The sequence below is a fragment of the Uranotaenia lowii genome, chromosome 3 (assembly GCF_029784155.1).
Source record: "Uranotaenia lowii strain MFRU-FL chromosome 3, ASM2978415v1, whole genome shotgun sequence".
NCBI lineage: Eukaryota > Metazoa > Arthropoda > Insecta > Diptera > Culicidae > Uranotaenia > Uranotaenia lowii.
Genome location: NC_073693.1, coordinates 8,980,801 through 9,000,325, shown reverse-complemented (window position 1 = coordinate 9,000,325; position 19,525 = coordinate 8,980,801). Strand labels below are relative to the sequence as shown.

The 19,525-nt window shown below is 31.9% G+C and overlaps 1 protein-coding gene across 2 annotated transcripts; it reads left to right on the top strand.

The window, feature by feature from the left end:
• On the top strand, window positions 1–18,023 carry LOC129750546 (WD repeat-containing protein 48 homolog). 2 transcript variants are annotated; one of them, XM_055745508.1, is made up of 7 exons: window positions 1–729; window positions 788–1,000; window positions 1,064–1,342; window positions 15,149–15,741; window positions 15,803–16,267; window positions 16,345–16,545; window positions 16,614–18,023. In XM_055745508.1, the coding sequence occupies exons 1-7, from the start codon at window positions 462–464 to the stop codon at window positions 16,707–16,709; spliced, it is 2,115 nt and encodes a 704-aa protein (XP_055601483.1). In that variant the 5' UTR covers window positions 1–461; the 3' UTR covers window positions 16,710–18,023. The 2 variants fall into 2 exon arrangements, with proteins under 2 accessions (XP_055601483.1, XP_055601482.1); XM_055745507.1 differs by having other exon boundaries at window positions 16,324–16,545.
• Window positions 18,024–19,525: the final 1,502 nt, after the last annotated feature.

The following is a 19,525-nucleotide window of genomic DNA, read 5'->3' as shown; positions in this document are numbered from 1 at the left end:
CGTCAACTCAACTGTTTCGCACTTTTTCTTCGTAATTTTTGCAACGCACGTAAACAAAATTAAATTTTCGGGTGAAAATCGTGAAAAATCCATTCCGTTCGTGGCCTACCCGTGCAAACTATTCGAAAATCGGCATTGCATAGAGTACACCATCGATTGAAATCAGAAGAAAGTAATTTAGGTTAGGCTCAGTGTTAAAAAAAGGCGAAGTGTTATCTCATCGGAAATAGTCCCGTTTGTTCAGCGGAACACGGCAAGTGGCCTGTTCCAATGAATCTCATCGTGATTATTGCTGTTCAACCCTGCTAGTGTTCCTTTTCCTTGCTGCTAGTTTATCCTCTTTCGGTTGCCGGATCGGTCCGGAACTGGAATAAATTCCCTGAGGAGCTTGAAGAGTCTCGGGAGTAGTCAGTAGAAGGAGGGGTCAACCGAGTCGGCGAAAGTAGCTGTAAGGTAAAATAATGTTGACGCACAAGAACAATCAGGCCGCCCGGAAGAAGATGCAGGTTTCGTTCGTGATCCGGGACGCCGAGGAGAAACGACATCGAAATGGGGTCAACGCCCTGCAGCTGGATCCGATCAATGGACGGCTGTACTCGGCTGGGCGCGATGCCATCATCCGGGTGTGGAACTCCACCCAGACCAGCTCCCAGGAACCGTACATCCAGAGCATGGAACACCACAACGATTGGGTCAACGATATAGTTTTGTGCTGCGGCGGGAGAAATTGTGAGTTGGTAGTGCAATGAAAATGAATAAAAAATTAACACTTTCTTTTCTCTAACAGTGATAAGTGCAAGCTGTGACACCACGGTGAAGGTGTGGAATGCCCACAAAGGATTTTGCATGTCGACGCTGCGAACCCACCGAGATTACGTTCAGGCACTGGCCTATGCCAAAGACCGGGAACAGGTGGCCAGCGCCGGTCTGGACAAGGCCATCTTCCTGTGGGACATCGACAAACTTACCGCCCTTACTGCTTCGAACAACACCGTTACAAGTGAGTGGAATCAAATTGTTTATTTTAGATGATTGTATAACTAATTTGATCGAAATCCCACAGCCTCCAGCATCACCGGTTCCAAGGACTCAATCTACAGCTTGGCCATGAATCCATCGGGAACGATCATAGTTAGTGGATCTACCGAAAACACACTGCGCATCTGGGATCCCCGGACGTGTAACAAGATTGCCAAACTGAAAGGCCACACCGAAAACGTCAAAGCTCTGGTCGTGTCCGAGGATGGAACCCAGGTGGTATCGGGCAGCTCCGATGGAAAGATCAAGCTGTGGAGTATCGGGCAGCAACGTTGCGTGCAGACCATTAGCGCGCATTCCGAAGGTAATTTTTTTAAATTTAGTTGTTCTTAACAAACTTTACAAATTTTGCCAAATTTATGAAATTTGGAAAATTTACAATATTAACACAATATCCAAAATTGAAAAAAAATAACGGAATTGACGAAAGTGACAAAAATGACAAAAATTACAATATGTATGTATCGGTCCTGCAAGGTCCTGCCTATGTCTGTGTGGCTTGGGATTCGAATTGCTTCTAGGGCTTCCACGGCTGATCGTCGAAGGAAACATCCAACCCTCAGAAACCTACAATGTTTGACAACCCACTTCACATGCAATAGTTTCTTCGGATTAACCCAAGATGCATTCCTTCTAAAAAATATGGAATGGTTTGGTGATAGTAAGGAGAATTACAACATCTAACGATAACATATGACATAATTAAGTTTAAAGTAGGGTGTTTAATGAATATACCGTGACCGGCCCTAATTCTGCGCAGTCCCAAACTCTGCGCATTTTCATATTCGAACAGAAATATTTCAAGATGTGATGAACAAAATATTCATGAAACAAGCTGAGTCTCTTCAGTTACTGTTTATCTTTAAAAAGCTTCCAATTATTTTGAAATCTGATGAATGGTTCGCGAGAAATGGAAAAAATCAAAATAAATGTAGGAAGCAAACTTTGAAAAATGGCCACCGTTAGCAGTACAGCTTAAGTGTTAGGAAAACAAAAAGGTCAAATGAAACAATAGCTTCGTTCAATCGTTAGTAAAAATCGGTTTCAACTGGTTTCTGTTAACTGATAGATGTTCAACGAGCCAATGTTTTGGTCGAAACTAGTCAGGTCGTTGTTCAATGGAGCAAGTTGAAACTAGTCGAAACCAATCCAGCTCGGCAGTAGGATTAGTTTCGACTTGGTAGAAGTCGGTCGAAGTCAATTGGAAAGAGACAGGTGATCAACTATCAATCCATTTCTACTTGTTTCGACCCGTTTCTACTAGAGTTGATTGAACAGACATAATGTTAAACAGAATTTTCTAATTGGAAATGCCTTTACGTGGAAGATAAAATCATTCTGAATATGACTGCTAAAAAATTTGAGAGAAAAGTGGTTTTTCAAATCACAACAATGATTTTACCAATGCGCAGAATTTGACACCATTTGTTTACTTATGTTCCTAAGGCCTCGTTTTCACAAAATTTTCAATTGATGCGTGCATAAATTAAATGTTGCACACATTATAACAGTCGAAAAATCGAGCAGTTAGAGCTTTTGTCTCTCTTTGTCTCCCTAGCCTAAATTCCCATATGGTGGAAAGAGAAGTATATTGTTTGCCAGATTTGACAGCTCGTTTGAAAGCTCCAGCAGAGCCTTCAACTGTTATACAGACATCAAAAGTCTACATCTAGGGGCTTTTTCTATTGATGTGTGCAATAAATGCACTCAAATTATGATTTTTAAAACCATTGAATATAGTGTTTTAAAACTTCTATGAGTATAAAAACAAGTTCATTTCATTTTTAAAAAAATATTCTGATATTTTGAAACTCTAAATTATCTTGAAAAGTGGGTAGATTACGTATAAAATTTTAAAGATGAACGCATCAATACGTTTACATGAATGGTGAGTTTTGTGAAAACGCGACCTAATGCGCAGAGTGAAAAGCACCGAAGAGAACTGAGGTTAAAGCTGCAAGGAATTGAATTCAGCGAGTTAGGAAACTTTTAATTACACTTTTCTAATAAGTGTTATTGGGTATTCGTAAAGTTGTTAACAGTTTCTTAAGAATCCCTTCGAATCTATATGTTTTGTTGACAAAAAAAACGAAAATCTTGATTTGCGTTTTTTATCATGTTCGCGTGTTTATCGTTCAGTCCCAACTGTACAAACTGTTCCGACGTACAGAACTAGTTCCGGCGGGCCACAAAATCGCCCCAGCTGGGGGAACTACGCGAAGCTTCTCTCGGTTCACCCGCTCACTCGCACTCCTTAACTAACTGATACTGACTGATAGTAAGCCAAATGAAGCAGCGCAAAGTTTCCCCCAGCTGGGGCGATTATGTGGCCCGCCGGAACTGCTTCTATATGTCGGAATAGTCTGCACTACACACCAACGAAACAAGTTAATTTGACCAGATCCAGCGAAGAACATGATCGGTCAACAAATATTTGGTAAGCGAGCTACAGGAAAAAAGCATCTGCAAGTAACATAAGCAAGTGTAAGAAATAGTAAAAGAAAGTGTCACATAAGCTTCAAAGATCCAAGGCATGAATTGGTCCTTTTTCATAATTTGCAATAATTTACTAAGTGTAAAACATACTTTTTAATACATTTGAATGAAATTAAATGTTTGTCTTACCAGTACGAAATGATATATTGGTTTTATTTGGGTGCGCAGATTATGGGACATATGCGCAGAATTAGGAAAAAATAGAAAATAGTGCACAGAATAAGGGCCACTTGCATTTTTTCCAAATGTTGTAAATTATCCACATTTTTGCTCCAAAATTGAGCTCTCATTATTTTTGCCGTTAAGTTCGTTAGTTAGCCCAACTGTACACGAAATTTTGAGGAAATTCATTGAAAGGTAAATTTTTAATAACTTAAAACATTTGAAAAATCCTTAACTGCGCAGAATTAGGGCCGTTCACGGTAATATATAATTTAGTCTATATATATAAAAATGAATGTTTGTCTGTCTGTCTGTTCCCTATAGACTCGGAAACTACTGAACCGATCATCGTCAAAACTGGCATCTGAGGGTTTTTGAGGCCGGGGATGGTTTCTGTAATAGTCAAAACTCCATCCGACTTAAGGAAGGAGAAGCTTCCATACAAAATTTGTAGTTTTTCGAAACAAATTAAAGTCATGACATCCATTTTCTTGAGATTTTTTTTCCTTTGGGCGGTTTGTTTTTCGTCTCTATGGTCGAGGCGTCGCAAAAGGAAAATAACCCAAGCATAGCATACTGATCAGTAGGAATATTTTGGCGCGTATTTCTTAACCTGGGGTTTGTTTTTCGTATCCATGGGCGAGCAAACGTCGACGCAAGAGGATAGTAACCAAAGCACACTGTTCATTGATTGCAGGAAAATTTAACAATAAGGCGCCTGTTTCTCAAACACGTGGGGCGATTTACAACCTAAGTAAATGTGTTTTTTTCTTGCTTATTTGATTTGTACACAGCACGTGGTAATAAATGACGCCTAGATGTGACACGGATTGGTATTTTATCAATCGAATCAAAACCAATTGAAAGATTTAAAAAAATACTTCCATATTTAGTTCGTGTTAATGTAAGTAGCATTCGACTTTTCATTCAAGGAACATTAGAACATGTTCAAACGTTCAACTTTTTCTATTAAAAAAAATAAAAAATTAGGTTTTCTTCTAGAAATTTTTACTTCGGCCCAAATACACAACTGAAACGAATTTAGAAATGAAAATGGGAGCTTTTTATTTTAAATAATTCTGGATAAAACATCGTACTTTTTGCTTACATACCAATTCAAGTACGTACTTAACATGAGAAGTGTTTTGTGTTACATGGCTGCATAAAAGAGACTTTTGATCCGCTTCGTTTTTGAAAAGCGAGACTTTAGAACCGATATTCAACTGGACGCAAAATTTTTAAGAGAAATTTTTAGTTTACCCTTGAAGTGTTAAAAACAATATTCCCTTCTGTCAACTTACACGGTGGGGCAAGGGCAAACGTCGAACTTTTAAGAAATTCATCTTCAAAATGATTCAATATGTTGGAAAGACCAGAAGGGGTATTCCGAATGTTGAAACTGCAGCGGATATTGAAAATTCTTAAATGCCTTTGTAAATGAAGGTCATTTCCTTTGAACAGCATTCGTTAAAAGTGGAGTAACAAACATAAATTTATATTGCAGGAATACTGCAGAGGTATCAGTGAAACTTGATAGAACAAAAAACAGGAATTCGTATCAAATCCATTTTAAAGCCAATATTTTTTTTTGCTCCAATATGCGGGACAAATGTAAACTTAGAAATTTGTTTTTAACTACATTTTTTGAAAATTTGACTTTCAAAGAAAAAATTAAAAAAAACGCTCAGAACTTATTTAGTGATGCAACTGATATTTTTTTAAATATTTATATGTTAACCGTAGTAAATTAATTTAAAAAAAAAGAAATTTGCACTGTATTTAATACATAACTAATTTAATATATTTTTCATTACCATGATAAGTGCTGTTTGATATCGAGCCGGTTAAATTTACCTACCTTCTTCAAGCAGCGGGGGACAAAATTGAAAAAGATGGGAGAGCTCCCATGTAAATTTAAGATAAAGAGCTTTTCAAAGAAGGGACCATATTTGAAAAGGTTTTTTTGGGTACAGAGTACAAATTTCAGATCTTGAAAAACGAGTTTAGAGATCAGTAAATAATATATACCATCTTTGAATTGCTATTCAGAACTGCAGCTGCAGCTCTCATTTCAAAGTTGTTGGTTCTGAAGTATGATGAGGTTTGATTTAAAACAATGCTATTCAAAATCTAAATTTTAATAAATTTTTACAAATTACATTTATTTCCGGAAGGTGTAGCAAAGCACAACGGGTCAGCTAGTTAATATATGAAAACAACATTTCTTAATAATTTATAAAAGGATACAGATCTGAAATGGTAAATTTTTGTTAAGATTTTTAGAAGCATAATACTAGTATGCATGAATGCATGCATGCATGTAAAAATACATACTTTTACATGCATTTAATCAAGTTAATACACTAGATATTATTTTAATGAAAATAATTATTAAATAATAGACTGCTAAAATAAAATAAACAAAAAATTCTTTTCAATAATTTTTATTTTTAAGGCTTTCTCGCATCAAAATGCCAAGTTTATGATGCTTTAATTAGTAATAATTAGCTTGACTAAGTTAGATTTTGTTTCAAAATTCAACTGTTTCAGATGAACGATGTTACATTGTCCATAAAAATAGATTGTGGGATCTAAAAGTGGCAACGCTAATTAAAACTGTCGTTTTCCATGCCTCTGCTATCCACCACCATTGTATTAACGGCGATACAAACATATTTCACGCGAACACAAAAGATTGCTGGCGAAAACAGCAACAGCAAGAATGAAAACCCTCATCTCCCTGGCTGGGGCTAAGTAAATGGTCTGAAATTTATGCAAACAGTACCATACACAATGCCACAGAGAGTGGTTTGTACAAAATATTTCGGTTCCAACCGATTTTACTCAACCGTTTGCGCGATCATTCAAACAGTGCCATACACGATGCAAATCGTGTTCACAGCGACAGAATTTTATCGCATTTGTGCAAATGTTGTGTAGTCTATGGCCCGCTTTATGGCACAGTTCCATCTCCAACAGCTTCACTAGCGCTTGTTTGCGAATACTGATAAGCGAAACTATTCGGAAGCTCTTTAAAACGGTTTGCGCCTTGAGATAAAAACATCGCGTGGGTTGCTCGCCTTCTCCAAAGAGGCACCAAAAATTTCAAAAATATAAAATGATAAAATTGACAAAATTTAGGACATATTTGACAAAATTGACAAACTACCAAAAATTAAAAAAATTGATAAAATGACAAAATTGTCATTTGTTGATGTCAAAATTGACAAAACTGACAAAATTGAGAAAATTGACAAAAATGACAAAAATGACAAAACTGACAAAAATGCCAAAAATGAGCAAAATGACAAAAATGTGCCAAATGACAAAAATGACAAAAAGGACAAAATTGACAAAATTGACAAAATTGACAAAAATGACAAAAATGACAAAAATGACAAAAATGACCTAAATGACAAAAATGACAAAAATGACAAAAATGACAAAAATGACAAAAATGACAAAAATGACAAAAATGACAAAAATGACAAAAATGACAAAAATGACAAAAATGACAAAAATGACAAAAATGACAAAAGTGACAAAAATGACATAAATGACAAAAATGACAAAAATGACAAAAATGATAAAAATGACAAAAAATGACAAACATTAAAAAATGAACAATAATAACAAGAATGACAAAAAATGACAAAAATGACAAAATGAAAAAATGAAAAAATGAAAAAATGAAAAAATGAAAAAATGAAAAAATGAAAAAATGAAAAAATGACAAAAATGAAAAAATGACAAAAATGACAAAAATTACAAAAATGACAAAAATGACAAAAATGACAAAAATGACAAAAATGACAAAAATGTCAAAATTGACAAAAAAGACAAAAATGACAAGAATGACAAGAATGACAAAAATGACAAAAATGACAAAAATGACAAAAATGACAAAAATGACAAAAATGACAAAAATGACAAAAATGACAAAAATGACAAGAATGACAAGAATGACAAAAATGACAAAAATGACAAAAATGACAAAAATGACAAAAATGACAAAAATGACAAAAATGTCAAAAAACACAAAAATGACAAAAATGACAAGAATGACAAGGATGACAAAATTGACAAAATTGACAAAAATGACAAAAAAGTCAAAAATGACAGAAATCACAACAATGACAAAAATGACAAAAATGGCAAAAATCACAAAAATGACAAAGTCGACAAAAATGACAAAAATTACAAAAGTTACAAAAATGATAAAGTTGACAAAAATGACAAAAATGACAAAAATGACAAAAATGACAAAAATGACAAAAATGACAAAAATGACAAAAATGACAAAAATGACAAAAATGACAAAAATGACAAAAATGACAAAAATGACAAAAATGACAAAAATGACAAAAATGACAAAAATGACAAAAATGACAAAAATGTCAAAATTGACAAAAATGACAAAAAAGACAAAAATGGCAAAAATGACAAAATGAAAAAATGAAAAATTGAAAAAATGAAAAAATGAAAAAATGAAAAAATGACAAAAATGAAAAAATGACAAAAATGACAAAAATGACAAAAATGTCAAAATTGACAAAAATGACAAAAAAGACAAAAATGACAAGAATGACAAGAATGACAAAAATGACAAAAATGACAAAAATGACAAAAATGACAAAAATGACAAAAATGACAAAAATGACAAAAATGACAAAAATGACAAAAATGACAAAAATGACAAAAATGACAAAAATGTCAAAAAAGACAAAAACGACAAAAATGACAAAAATGACAAGAATGACAAGAATGACAAAATTGACAAAAATGACAAAAATGACAAAAAAGACAAAAATGACAAAAATCACAAAAATGACAAAAATGACAAAAATGGCAAAAATCACAAAAATGACAAAGTCGACAAAAATGACAAAAATTACAAAAGTTACAAAAATGATAAAGTTGACAAAAATGACAAAAATGACAAAAATGACAAAAATGACAAAAATGACAAAAATGACAAAAATGACAAAAATGACAAAAATGACAAAAATGACAAAAATGACAAAAATGACAAAAATGACAAAAATGACAAAAATGACAAAAATGACAAAAATGACAAAAATGACAAAAATGACAAAAATGACAAAAATGTCAAAATTGACAAAAATGACAAAAAAGACAAAAATGACAAAAATGACAAAAATGACAAAAATGACAAAAATGACAAAAATGACAAAAATGACAAAAATGACAAAAATGACAAAAATGACAAAAATGACAAAAATGACAAAAATGACAAAAATGACAAAAATGACAAAAATGACAAAAATGACAAAAATGACAAAAATGACAAAAATGACAAAAATGACAAAAATGACAAAAATGACAAAAATGACAAAAATGACAAAAATGACAAAAATGACAAAAATGACAAAAATGACAAAAATGACAAAAATGACAAAAATGACAAAAATGACAAAAATGACAAAAATGACAAAAATGACAAAAATGACAAAAATGACAAAAATGACAAAAATGACAAAAATGACAAAAATGACAAAAATGACAAAAATGACAAAAATGACAAAATGACAAAAATGACAAAAATGACAAAAATGACAAAAATGACAAAAATGACAAAAATGACAAAAATGACAAAAATGACAAAAATGACAAAAATGACAAAAATGACAAAAATGACAAAAATGACAAAAATGACAAAAATGACAAAAATGACAAAAATGACAAAAATGACAAAAATGACAAAAATGACAAAAATGACAAAAATGACAAAAATGACAAAAATGACAAAAATGACAAAAATGACAAAAAAGACAAAAGTGACAAAAATGACAAAAATGACAAAAATGACAAAAATGACAAAAATGACAAAAATGACAAAAATGACAAAAATGACAAAAATGACAAAAATGACAAAAATGACAAAAATGACAAAAATGACAAAAATGACAAAAATGACAAAAATGACAAAAATGACAAAAATAACAAAAATGACAAAAATGACAAAAATGACAAAAATGACAAAAATGACAAAAATGACAAAAATGACAAAAATGACAAAAATGACAAAAATGACAAAAATGACAAAAATGACAAAAATGACAAAAATGACAAAAATGACAAAAATGACAAAAATGACAAAAATGACAAAAATGACAAAAATGACAAAAATGACAAAATTGACAAAATTGACAAAAATGACAAAAATGGCAAAAAATGGCAAAAAAGACAAAAATGACAAAAATGACAAAAATGACAAAAATGACAAAAATGACAAAAATGACAAAAATGACAAAAATGACAAAAATGACAAAAATGACAAAAATGACAAAAATGACAAAAATGACAAAAATGACAAAAATGACAAAAATGACAAAAATGACAAAAATGACAAAAATGACAAAAATTACAAAAATGACAAAAATGACAAACATGACAAAAATGACAAAAATGACAAAAATGACAAAAATGACAAAAATGACAAAAATGACAAAAATGACAAAAATGACAAAAATGACAAAAATGACAAAAATGACAAAAATGACAAAAATGACAAAAATGACAAAAATGACAAAAATGACAAAAATGACAAAAATGATAAAAATGACAAAAATGACAAAAATGACAAAAATGACAAAAATGACAAAAATGACAAAAATGACAAAAATGATAAAAATGACAAAAATGACAAAAATGACAAAAATGGCAAAAAAGACAAAAATGACAAAAATGACAAAAATGTCAAAAATGACAAAAATGACGAAATTGACAAAAATGACAAAAATGACAAAAATGACAAAAATGACAAAAATGACAAAAATGACAAAAATGACAAAAATGACAAAAATGACAAAAATGACAAAAATGACAAAAATGACAAAAATGACAAAAATGACAAAAATGACAAAAATGACAAAAATGACAAAAATGACAAAAATGACAAAAATGACAAAAATGACAAAAATGACAAAAATGACAAAAATGACAAAAATGACAAAAATGACAAAAATGACAAAAATGACAAAAATGACAAAAATGACAAAAATGACAAAAATGACAAAAATGACAAAAATGACAAAAATGACAAAAATGACAAAAATTACAAAAATGACAAAAATGACAAAAATGACAAAAATGACAAAAATGACAAAAATGACAAAAATGACAAAAATGACAAAAATGACAAAAATGACAAAAATGACAAAAATGACAAAAATGACAAAAATGACAAAAATGACAAAAATGACAAAAGTGACAAAAATGACAAAAATGACAAAAAAGACAAAAGTGACAACAATGACAAAAATGACAAAAATGACAAAAATGACAAAAATGACAAAAATGACAAAAATGACAAAAATGACAAAAATGACAAAAATGACAAAAATGACAAAAATGACAAAAATGACAAAAATGACAAAAATGACAAAAATGACAAAAATGACAAAAATGACAAAAATGACAAAAATGACAAAAATGACAAAAATGACAAAAATGACAAAAATGACAAAAATGACAAAAATGACAAAAATGACAAAAATGACAAAAATGACAAAAATGACAAAAATGACAAAAATGACAAAAATGACAAAACTGACAAAAATGACAAAAATGACAAAAATGACAAAAATGACAAAAATGACAAAAATGACAAAAATGACAAAAATGACAAAAATGACAAAAATGACAAAAATGACAAAAATGACAAAAATGACAAAAATGACAAAAATGACAAAAATGACAAAAATGACAAAAATGACAAAAATGACAAAAATGACAAAAATGACAAACATGACAAACATGACAAAAATGACAAAAATGACAAAAATGACAAAAATGACAAAAATGACAAAAATGACAAAAATGACAAAAATGACAAAAATGACAAAAATGACAAAAATGACAAAAATGACAAAAATGATAAAAATGACAAAAATGACAAAAATGACAAAAATGACAAAAATGACAAAAATGACAAAAATGACAAAAATGACAAAAATGACAAAAATGACAAAAATGACAAAAATGACAAAAATGACAAAAATGACAAAATGACAAAAATGACAAAAATGACAAAAATGACAAAATTGACAAAATTGACAAAATTGACAAAAATGACAAAAATGGCAAAAAAGACAAAAATGACAAAAATGTCAAAAATGACAAAAATGACGAAAATGACAAAAATGACAAAAATGACAAAAATGACAAAAATGACAAAAATGACAAAAATGACAAAAATGACAAAAATGACAAAAATGACAAAAATGACAAAAATGACAAAAATGACAAAAATGACAAAAATGACAAAAATGACAAAAATGACAAAAATGACAAAAATGACAAAAATGACAAAAATGACAAAAATGACAAAAATGACAAAAATGACAAAAATGACAAAAATGACAAAAATGACAAAAATGACAAAAATGACAAAAATGACAAAAATGACAAAAATGACAAAAATGACAAAAATGACAAAAATGACAAAAATGACAAAAATGACAAAAATGACAAAAATGACAAAAAAGACAAAAAAGACAAAAATGACAAAAATGACAAAAATGACAAAAATGACAAAAATGACAAAAATGACAAAAATGACAAAAATGACAAAAATGACAAAAATGACAAAAATGACAAAAATGACAAAAATGACAAAAATGACAAAAATGACAAAAATGACAAAAATGACAAAAATGACAAAAATGACAAAAATGACAAAAATGACAAAAATGACAAAAATGACAAAAGTGACAAAAATGACAAAAATGACAAAAATGACAATAATGACTAAAATGACAAAAATAACAAAAATGACAAAAATGACACAAATGAAAAAAATGACAAAAGGGACTAAAATGACAAAAATGACAAAAATGACAAAAATGACAAAAATGACAAAAATGACAAAAATGACAAAAATGACAAAAATGACAAAAATGACAAAAATGACAAAAATGACAAAAATGACAAAAATGACAAAAATGACAAAAATGACAAAAATGACAAAAATGACAAAAATGACAAAAATGACAAAAATGACAAAAATGACAAAAATGACAAAAATGACAAAAATGACAAAAATGACAAAAATGACAAAAATGACAAAAATGACAAAAATGACAAAAATGACAAAAATGACAAAAATGACAAAAATGACAAAAATGACAAAAATGACAAAAATGACAAAAATGACAAAAATGACAAAAATGACAAAAAAAAAAAAAATGACAAAAATGACAAAAATGACAAAAATGACAAAAATGACAAAAATGACAAAAATGACAAAAATGACAAAAATGACAAAAATGACAAAAATGACAAAAATGACAAAAATGACAAAAATGACAAAAATGACAAAAATGACAAAAATGACAAAAATGACAAAAATGACAAAAATGACAAAAATGACAAAAATGACAAAAATGACAAAAATGACAAAAATGACAAAAATGACAAAAATGACAAAAATGACAAAAATGACAAAAAATGACAAAAATGACAAAAATGACAAAAATGACAAAAATGACAAAAATGACAAAAATGACAAAAATGACAAAAATGACAAAAATGACAAAAATGACAAAAATGACAAAAATGACAAAAATGACAAAAATGACAAAAATGACAAAAATGACAAAAATGACAAAAATGACAAAAATGACAAAAATGACAAAAATGACAAAAATGACAAAAATGACAAAAATGACAAAAATGACAAAAATGACAAAAATGACAAAAATGACAAAAATGACAAAAATGACAAAAATGACAAAAATGACAAAAATGGCAAAAAAAGACAAAAATGACAAAAATGACGAAATTGACAAAAATGACAAAAATGACAAAAATGACAAAAATGACAAAAATGACAAAAATGACAAAAATGACAAAAATGACAAAAATGACAAAAATGACAAAAATGACAAAAATGACAAAAATGACAAAAATGACAAAAATGACAAAAATGACAAAAATGACAAAAACGACAAAAATGACAAAAATGACAAAAATGACAAAAATGACAAAAATGACAAAAATGACAAAAATGACAAAAATGACAAAAATGACAAAAATGACAAAAATGACAAAAATGACAAAAATGACAAAAATGACAAAAATGACAAAAATGACAAAAATGACAAAAATGACAAAAATGACAAAAATGACAAAAATGACAAAAATGACAAAAATGACAAAAATGACAAAAATGACAAAAATGACAAAAATGACAAAAATGACAAAAATGACAAAAATGACAAAAATGACAAAAATGACAAAAATGACAAAAATGACAAAAATGACAAAAATGACAAAAATGACAAAAATGACAAAAATGACAAAAATGACAAAAATGACAAAAATGACAAAAATGACAAAAATGACAAAAATGACAAAAATGACAAAAATGACAAAAATGACAAAAATGACAAAAATGACAAAAATGACAAAAATGACAAAAATGACAAAAATGACAAAAATGACAAAAATGACAAAAATGACAAAAATGACAAAAGTGACAAAAGTGACAAAAATGACAAAAAAGACAAAAGTGACAACAATGACAAAAATGACAAAAATGACAAAAATGACAAAAATGACAAAAATGACAAAAATGACAAAAATGACAAAAATGACAAAAATGACAAAAATGACAAAAATGACAAAAATGACAAAAATGACAAAAATGACAAAAATGACAAAAATGACAAAAATGACAAAAATGACAAAAATGACAAAAATGACAAAAGTGACAAAAATGACAAAAAAGACAAAAGTGACAACAATGACAAAAATGACAAAAATGACAAAAATGACAAAAATGACAAAAATGACAAAAATGACAAAAATGACAAAAATGACAAAAATGACAAAAATGACAAAAATGACAAAAATGACAAAAATGACAAAAATGACAAAAATGACAAAAATGACAAAAATGACAAAAATGACAAAAATGACAAAAATGACAAAAATGACAAAAATGACAAAAATGACAAAAATGACAAAAATGACAAAAATGACAAAAATGACAAAAATGACAAAAATGACAAAAATGACAAAAATGACAAAAATGACAAAAGGGACTAAAATGACAAAAAGGACCATAATGACAAAAATGACAAAAGTGACAAAAGTGACAAAAATGACAAAAATGACAAAAATGACAAAAAATGACAAAAATGACAAAAATGACAAAAATGACAAAAATGACAAAAATGACAAAAATGACAAAAATGAAAAAAATGACAAAAAATGACAAAATTGACGAAAATAAATTTAGAAAATTGATAAAATGACAAAAATGATCAAAATGACAAACATGATAAAATTGGAAAAAAAAATCACAAAATCGATAAAATAGACAAAACTGATTAAATAACTGAAATTCTCAAAAATTACGATTGGGACAAAAAAGTGACTTGGCCAAATAAGCAAGACATACCTAATACATTCTCTCTTTTTTCAGGTGTTTGGGCCCTGCTGATGACCGAGAACTTTTCGCACGTCATCTCCGGCAGCCGGGACAAGAAGATCATCATGACGGAGCTGCGCAATCCCACGAACAGTGTGCTGATCTGCGAGGAACGGGCACCGGTGTTGAGTTTGTGCTACAACATTGACCAGACGGGCGTTTGGGCCACCACCTGGAACAGTGACGTTCGATGCTGGAAGTTGAACAAAGCCCCGACCGAGAAGCTGAGTAGTTACAACTATAGCAGTAATAGCAGTATTAATAGTGGGGGTGGCGGTGCGGGTGATGCCGGATCGGTGGGATCGGCCGGGTCCAATGCTGGTGGTTCTGCCTCCGGGACTCAGACACAGGTTAAGGGATATGAGGTGGCATGTATAAAGGGAGGTGCAGCTATCAAAAAGTATCACGTGTTGAACGATAAACGGTTCATGTTAACGAAGGACAGTGATCAAAATGTTGCAATTTACGACGTTTTAAAGATTAAGAAAGTTGAAGATCTAGGAAAGATAGACTACGAGGAGGAGGTTAAGAAGCGCAGTCAAAGGGTTTATGTTCCGAATTGGTTCACTGTTGATCTGAAAACTGGGGTAAGTTTAGTCCAGAGTTGTTGGATGAGAATGGTTTGATTGTAAATTTGTGCCATTACAGATGCCGATGATTGTGTTGGGTCAAGATGAGGTCGACTGTTTTTCAGCGTGGGTTTCCGCCGAAGCCGGACTTCCGGAACATGCTGAAGCGGGTTCAGATCCGAAAGTGAACTACGGTAGCTTGCTTCTGCAGGCACTTTTAGAATATTGGAAACCACCTCCTCCCCATCATCACCTTCAAGGTGGACCGGATATGGAGAATGGCTGCGATGGGGATATTCGAGGCAACGAATATTTTTCGGTACCGAAACATACGCCAATTATTTTCAGTGAGGTCGGTGGGCGAAACGTGTGTAGGTTACTAGTAAAAGATGCTGCTGGAGAAACCGAAAGTGCACTGCTCAGTGAAACGGTCCCGCCTTGGGTGACGAATGTGGTCATAGAGCGAGCCATTCCCAAATTCACTCGGCTACCATTCTACCTGCTGGCCCATCCTTCCATGTTGAAACAGGACCGCAGCAAAAAGGTGAGATAGTTGCTTCCGCATTTTATGTTGACTTTTCGCAATCATTTATCGTAAAGCTTGATTCTGTCAAACACCAGGAACGATTGGTGGCCAACGAGTTCATCCAGTGTCGGAAGGTGTGCGAGCATGTGCTAGACAAGGTTCTCGGTGCCGATCTGCAGCCGACCAACTCGACCGGCAACTCGAACTCCTCCCAGAACAATAGCCAAAGCGATGCCAATTCCGAGGGAAGTCAGGTTCCGGCCGAAGAGCGGATCGAGTTGCTGTGCAATGATGTGGTGAGTTTGTTTGATTGTTGATTTGTCCCTTTGTTTGAAGAAAACCAAAATGAATTGTTTCTCGTTAGGTTTGCGATCCCAATATGGACCTCAGGACGGTGCGGCACTTTATCTGGAAACAGTCGTCCGATCTTACGTTCCACTACCGAACAAAGTCAAACTAGAACGTATGCTGAAAGTACGGACAAGCAAACACAAAACCGTCTGCACGTATGGATGTGTGTTGTATTATATAAACCATTATATAATAATATAATTGTACAAGCAAAAAAAATAGCAAGAATCATCTTAGATGGATCCAGTAGAAAGTGAGATTGGTACCTCTTTATTTTTTATCAGTTTCATCTACCTAGCAATGAATGCATTTCGGTATCCTCGAGGTAATTGTTTTTACCCACACTCTCTACTACAGTAGAACTATTAGTAACTAGTTAGCTAGGGACCTTTCCTAAAAACAAACCCACTGAGGTATATCTACATAGCTATTAGATCAGGTAGGATATTTCCTAAACTACAAATTGATTTCCAGACAGTTTTCCTGATTATCAGCTAGTGGTTCAACTAATCGGAACGGATATGGTATAAATGTGATAGGAGTTTTGAGTTGTTTCTGCCAATAACATACATGACAGCTAGAATTCCGATTTTAAATTCTTTATTGCTTAGTACTTTTGAGAGTCTTCTTTATGATGAAAAAATGTCCAGTGCCGTTGTTTAATATTGTTATCTTGGAGCATTTCTAAAAAAATCCCTAGAACGTCAGTTATTTCGAAAAAAAAAGTCCTTTTAAAAAAATATTGTACGCCTGCATTTAGATTTCCGTGAAATTTATAAATTCGTTGGTCGTTTCAATAGGCTTGATTTCCGTTGCCCGATAGATTGTCCCATCAAAGAGTGGTGATAAATAAGAGCACCTTTTCATCCAACCGATAGATATCCCAAACAACTGTTAGATTCAGAGTTTATCAGATACCATAAGATAGCGAAGAGATTTTATTGTCACATTTTTGCGTATTACAGTGAGGTTCAAGAATAAGCCAGTTCGGCAGCAGGGGAAGAATCATTGCCAATTCGATTAGGGAATACAAACAAAACGACAACGGAAATCCGGAGCCGGAAATGTAAAAAAAAACTAATAGCGCCACTAAGCGCGCTGCTAAAACCGGGAGAGATTGTGAATAATAGTGTCTATAGGCTTAGGAAGACAGATAGCCGGAATTTGTCGATAAATAAAAAAATAACAGAAAAATTAATTCTCTGAATATAAATTATATTTAATATACGAAAAAAAAAATAGACGATGGAAGCAAATTGAGAGAGTTACTGGAAGCAAAACAAAAATCATAACAACAAGAAAAACGGTTACAAAGAATCATTAACGAACTCTTTTTCAACAGAATGTATCGTTACTTTGCTGGATGAAATTTAAATTGAGAAAAAATTTAGCAGCTAATAAAAAAAATGTATCTCCAACATTAAGTGAAGAGTTTCAATGTATCAGATTTTTTAATTAGGTTGGCTAGCTTGTTGAGGACAGATGACAGAATTGGTAGTACCTACTTCAGGAAAATCGGAATATGTTGATGACGTGTATAAAAAAGTACAACAGATTCGAAAGAAAACAAAATTGAAATCAACAAGTTATAAGAATTTCAAAAGAAAAAATTAAATTTGCGTACAATGTTCTATGTGTGGTTAACTATGGGTTTTTTTGTTTAAAACCGCAGATTTTGCCGTTGGAATAAAAGGCGGAACGTGTGGATCACCGACCATGTGACCTATCAATCTACCAAGAGGATAACAGCTTTTTGGAGCAGCGACTTATGGTTTGACTCATACAAGACGACCTTCGGATACTACGCAGAGTGCGTAATTTGCAAGCTGTAGCAGCTATCGTGTGGATGGCTTACAGCGCAGAACTTTCGTGGATTGGATAAGGTAAGCAAGCTTATACCTATACAAATTTAACCATTAGAATCGCCAGTTCCTCGATATCTCATTAGGTTTCGGAGATTATTTTATGTTCAGTACATGGTGGTGATTGTAGAAACTTAAAGAAGGTTTCCCAGTCGTCGCAATAACTAGATCTAAATTTTCAAAAATTTCTAGGGTAAGTTCATAAAATTCTATGGTTGAGTTTAGGTGCGTAATTTACCCCATTTAACAGACTTGTTGTGGTAGTTGAAATATAACAGCTAATAGAACGTCTGCGAATCAGTTGTATTTGAGCCGGTGACCAAACTGGTACAAACAGTTTTCGTTTGCGCCATCAAGTTTGCAAGGAGGAATAAGTTCGATCGACAATAGTGAGATTCGAAAAAGGCCTCGAGGATATTGTAGACGATATCCGTGCAGACTTTTGTACAATAAGTATTTAAAATTTGTACCAACAACGGTAAGAGAATCTGTCGAATTCGTCTAAATCTGTGTTCGCGTACTCAACCAATTCTATAAGTGTCAAAAAAGCAGATGTTCGCTATGTATCCGGTAGGAACGAGATGAACAGGGGATGGAAGTGGAGTGTCGGATTACCAGTTCGGCGGACTAATCGGAATTTGGGTACGGACAGGCGAGCCGAAAAAAAGTAGCCGTTCTTTTCGCTACCACGGGGTGGAAAACTTGAAAATCCGGAAACATTTACCGACGATCGATCTCGGAGAACTAGGAAACACCAGCATGTTTGGAAGGTTAAAACGTACAGAGAGAGAGAGAAATTTAAATCAATAAGGCCTTACACATGAAACAAATGTAAACCACACCACGAAATGATCGATTGATTGGGGACATTGGGAGAGGAGGTTTCGCGATGTTCGTAGTTTGCTATCGTTGTAGAATACCACTTCATTTTCAATCATTTACTGCGGAGATTGACCGCGGATCCAACCACGACTTTCCTCTTCACTGTGTATAGGGAGTAGGAGCTCGCCTGAAGGCTTACAAACCCACTTTGAAACCGAACAACAGTTGATTCTCTTTTCCA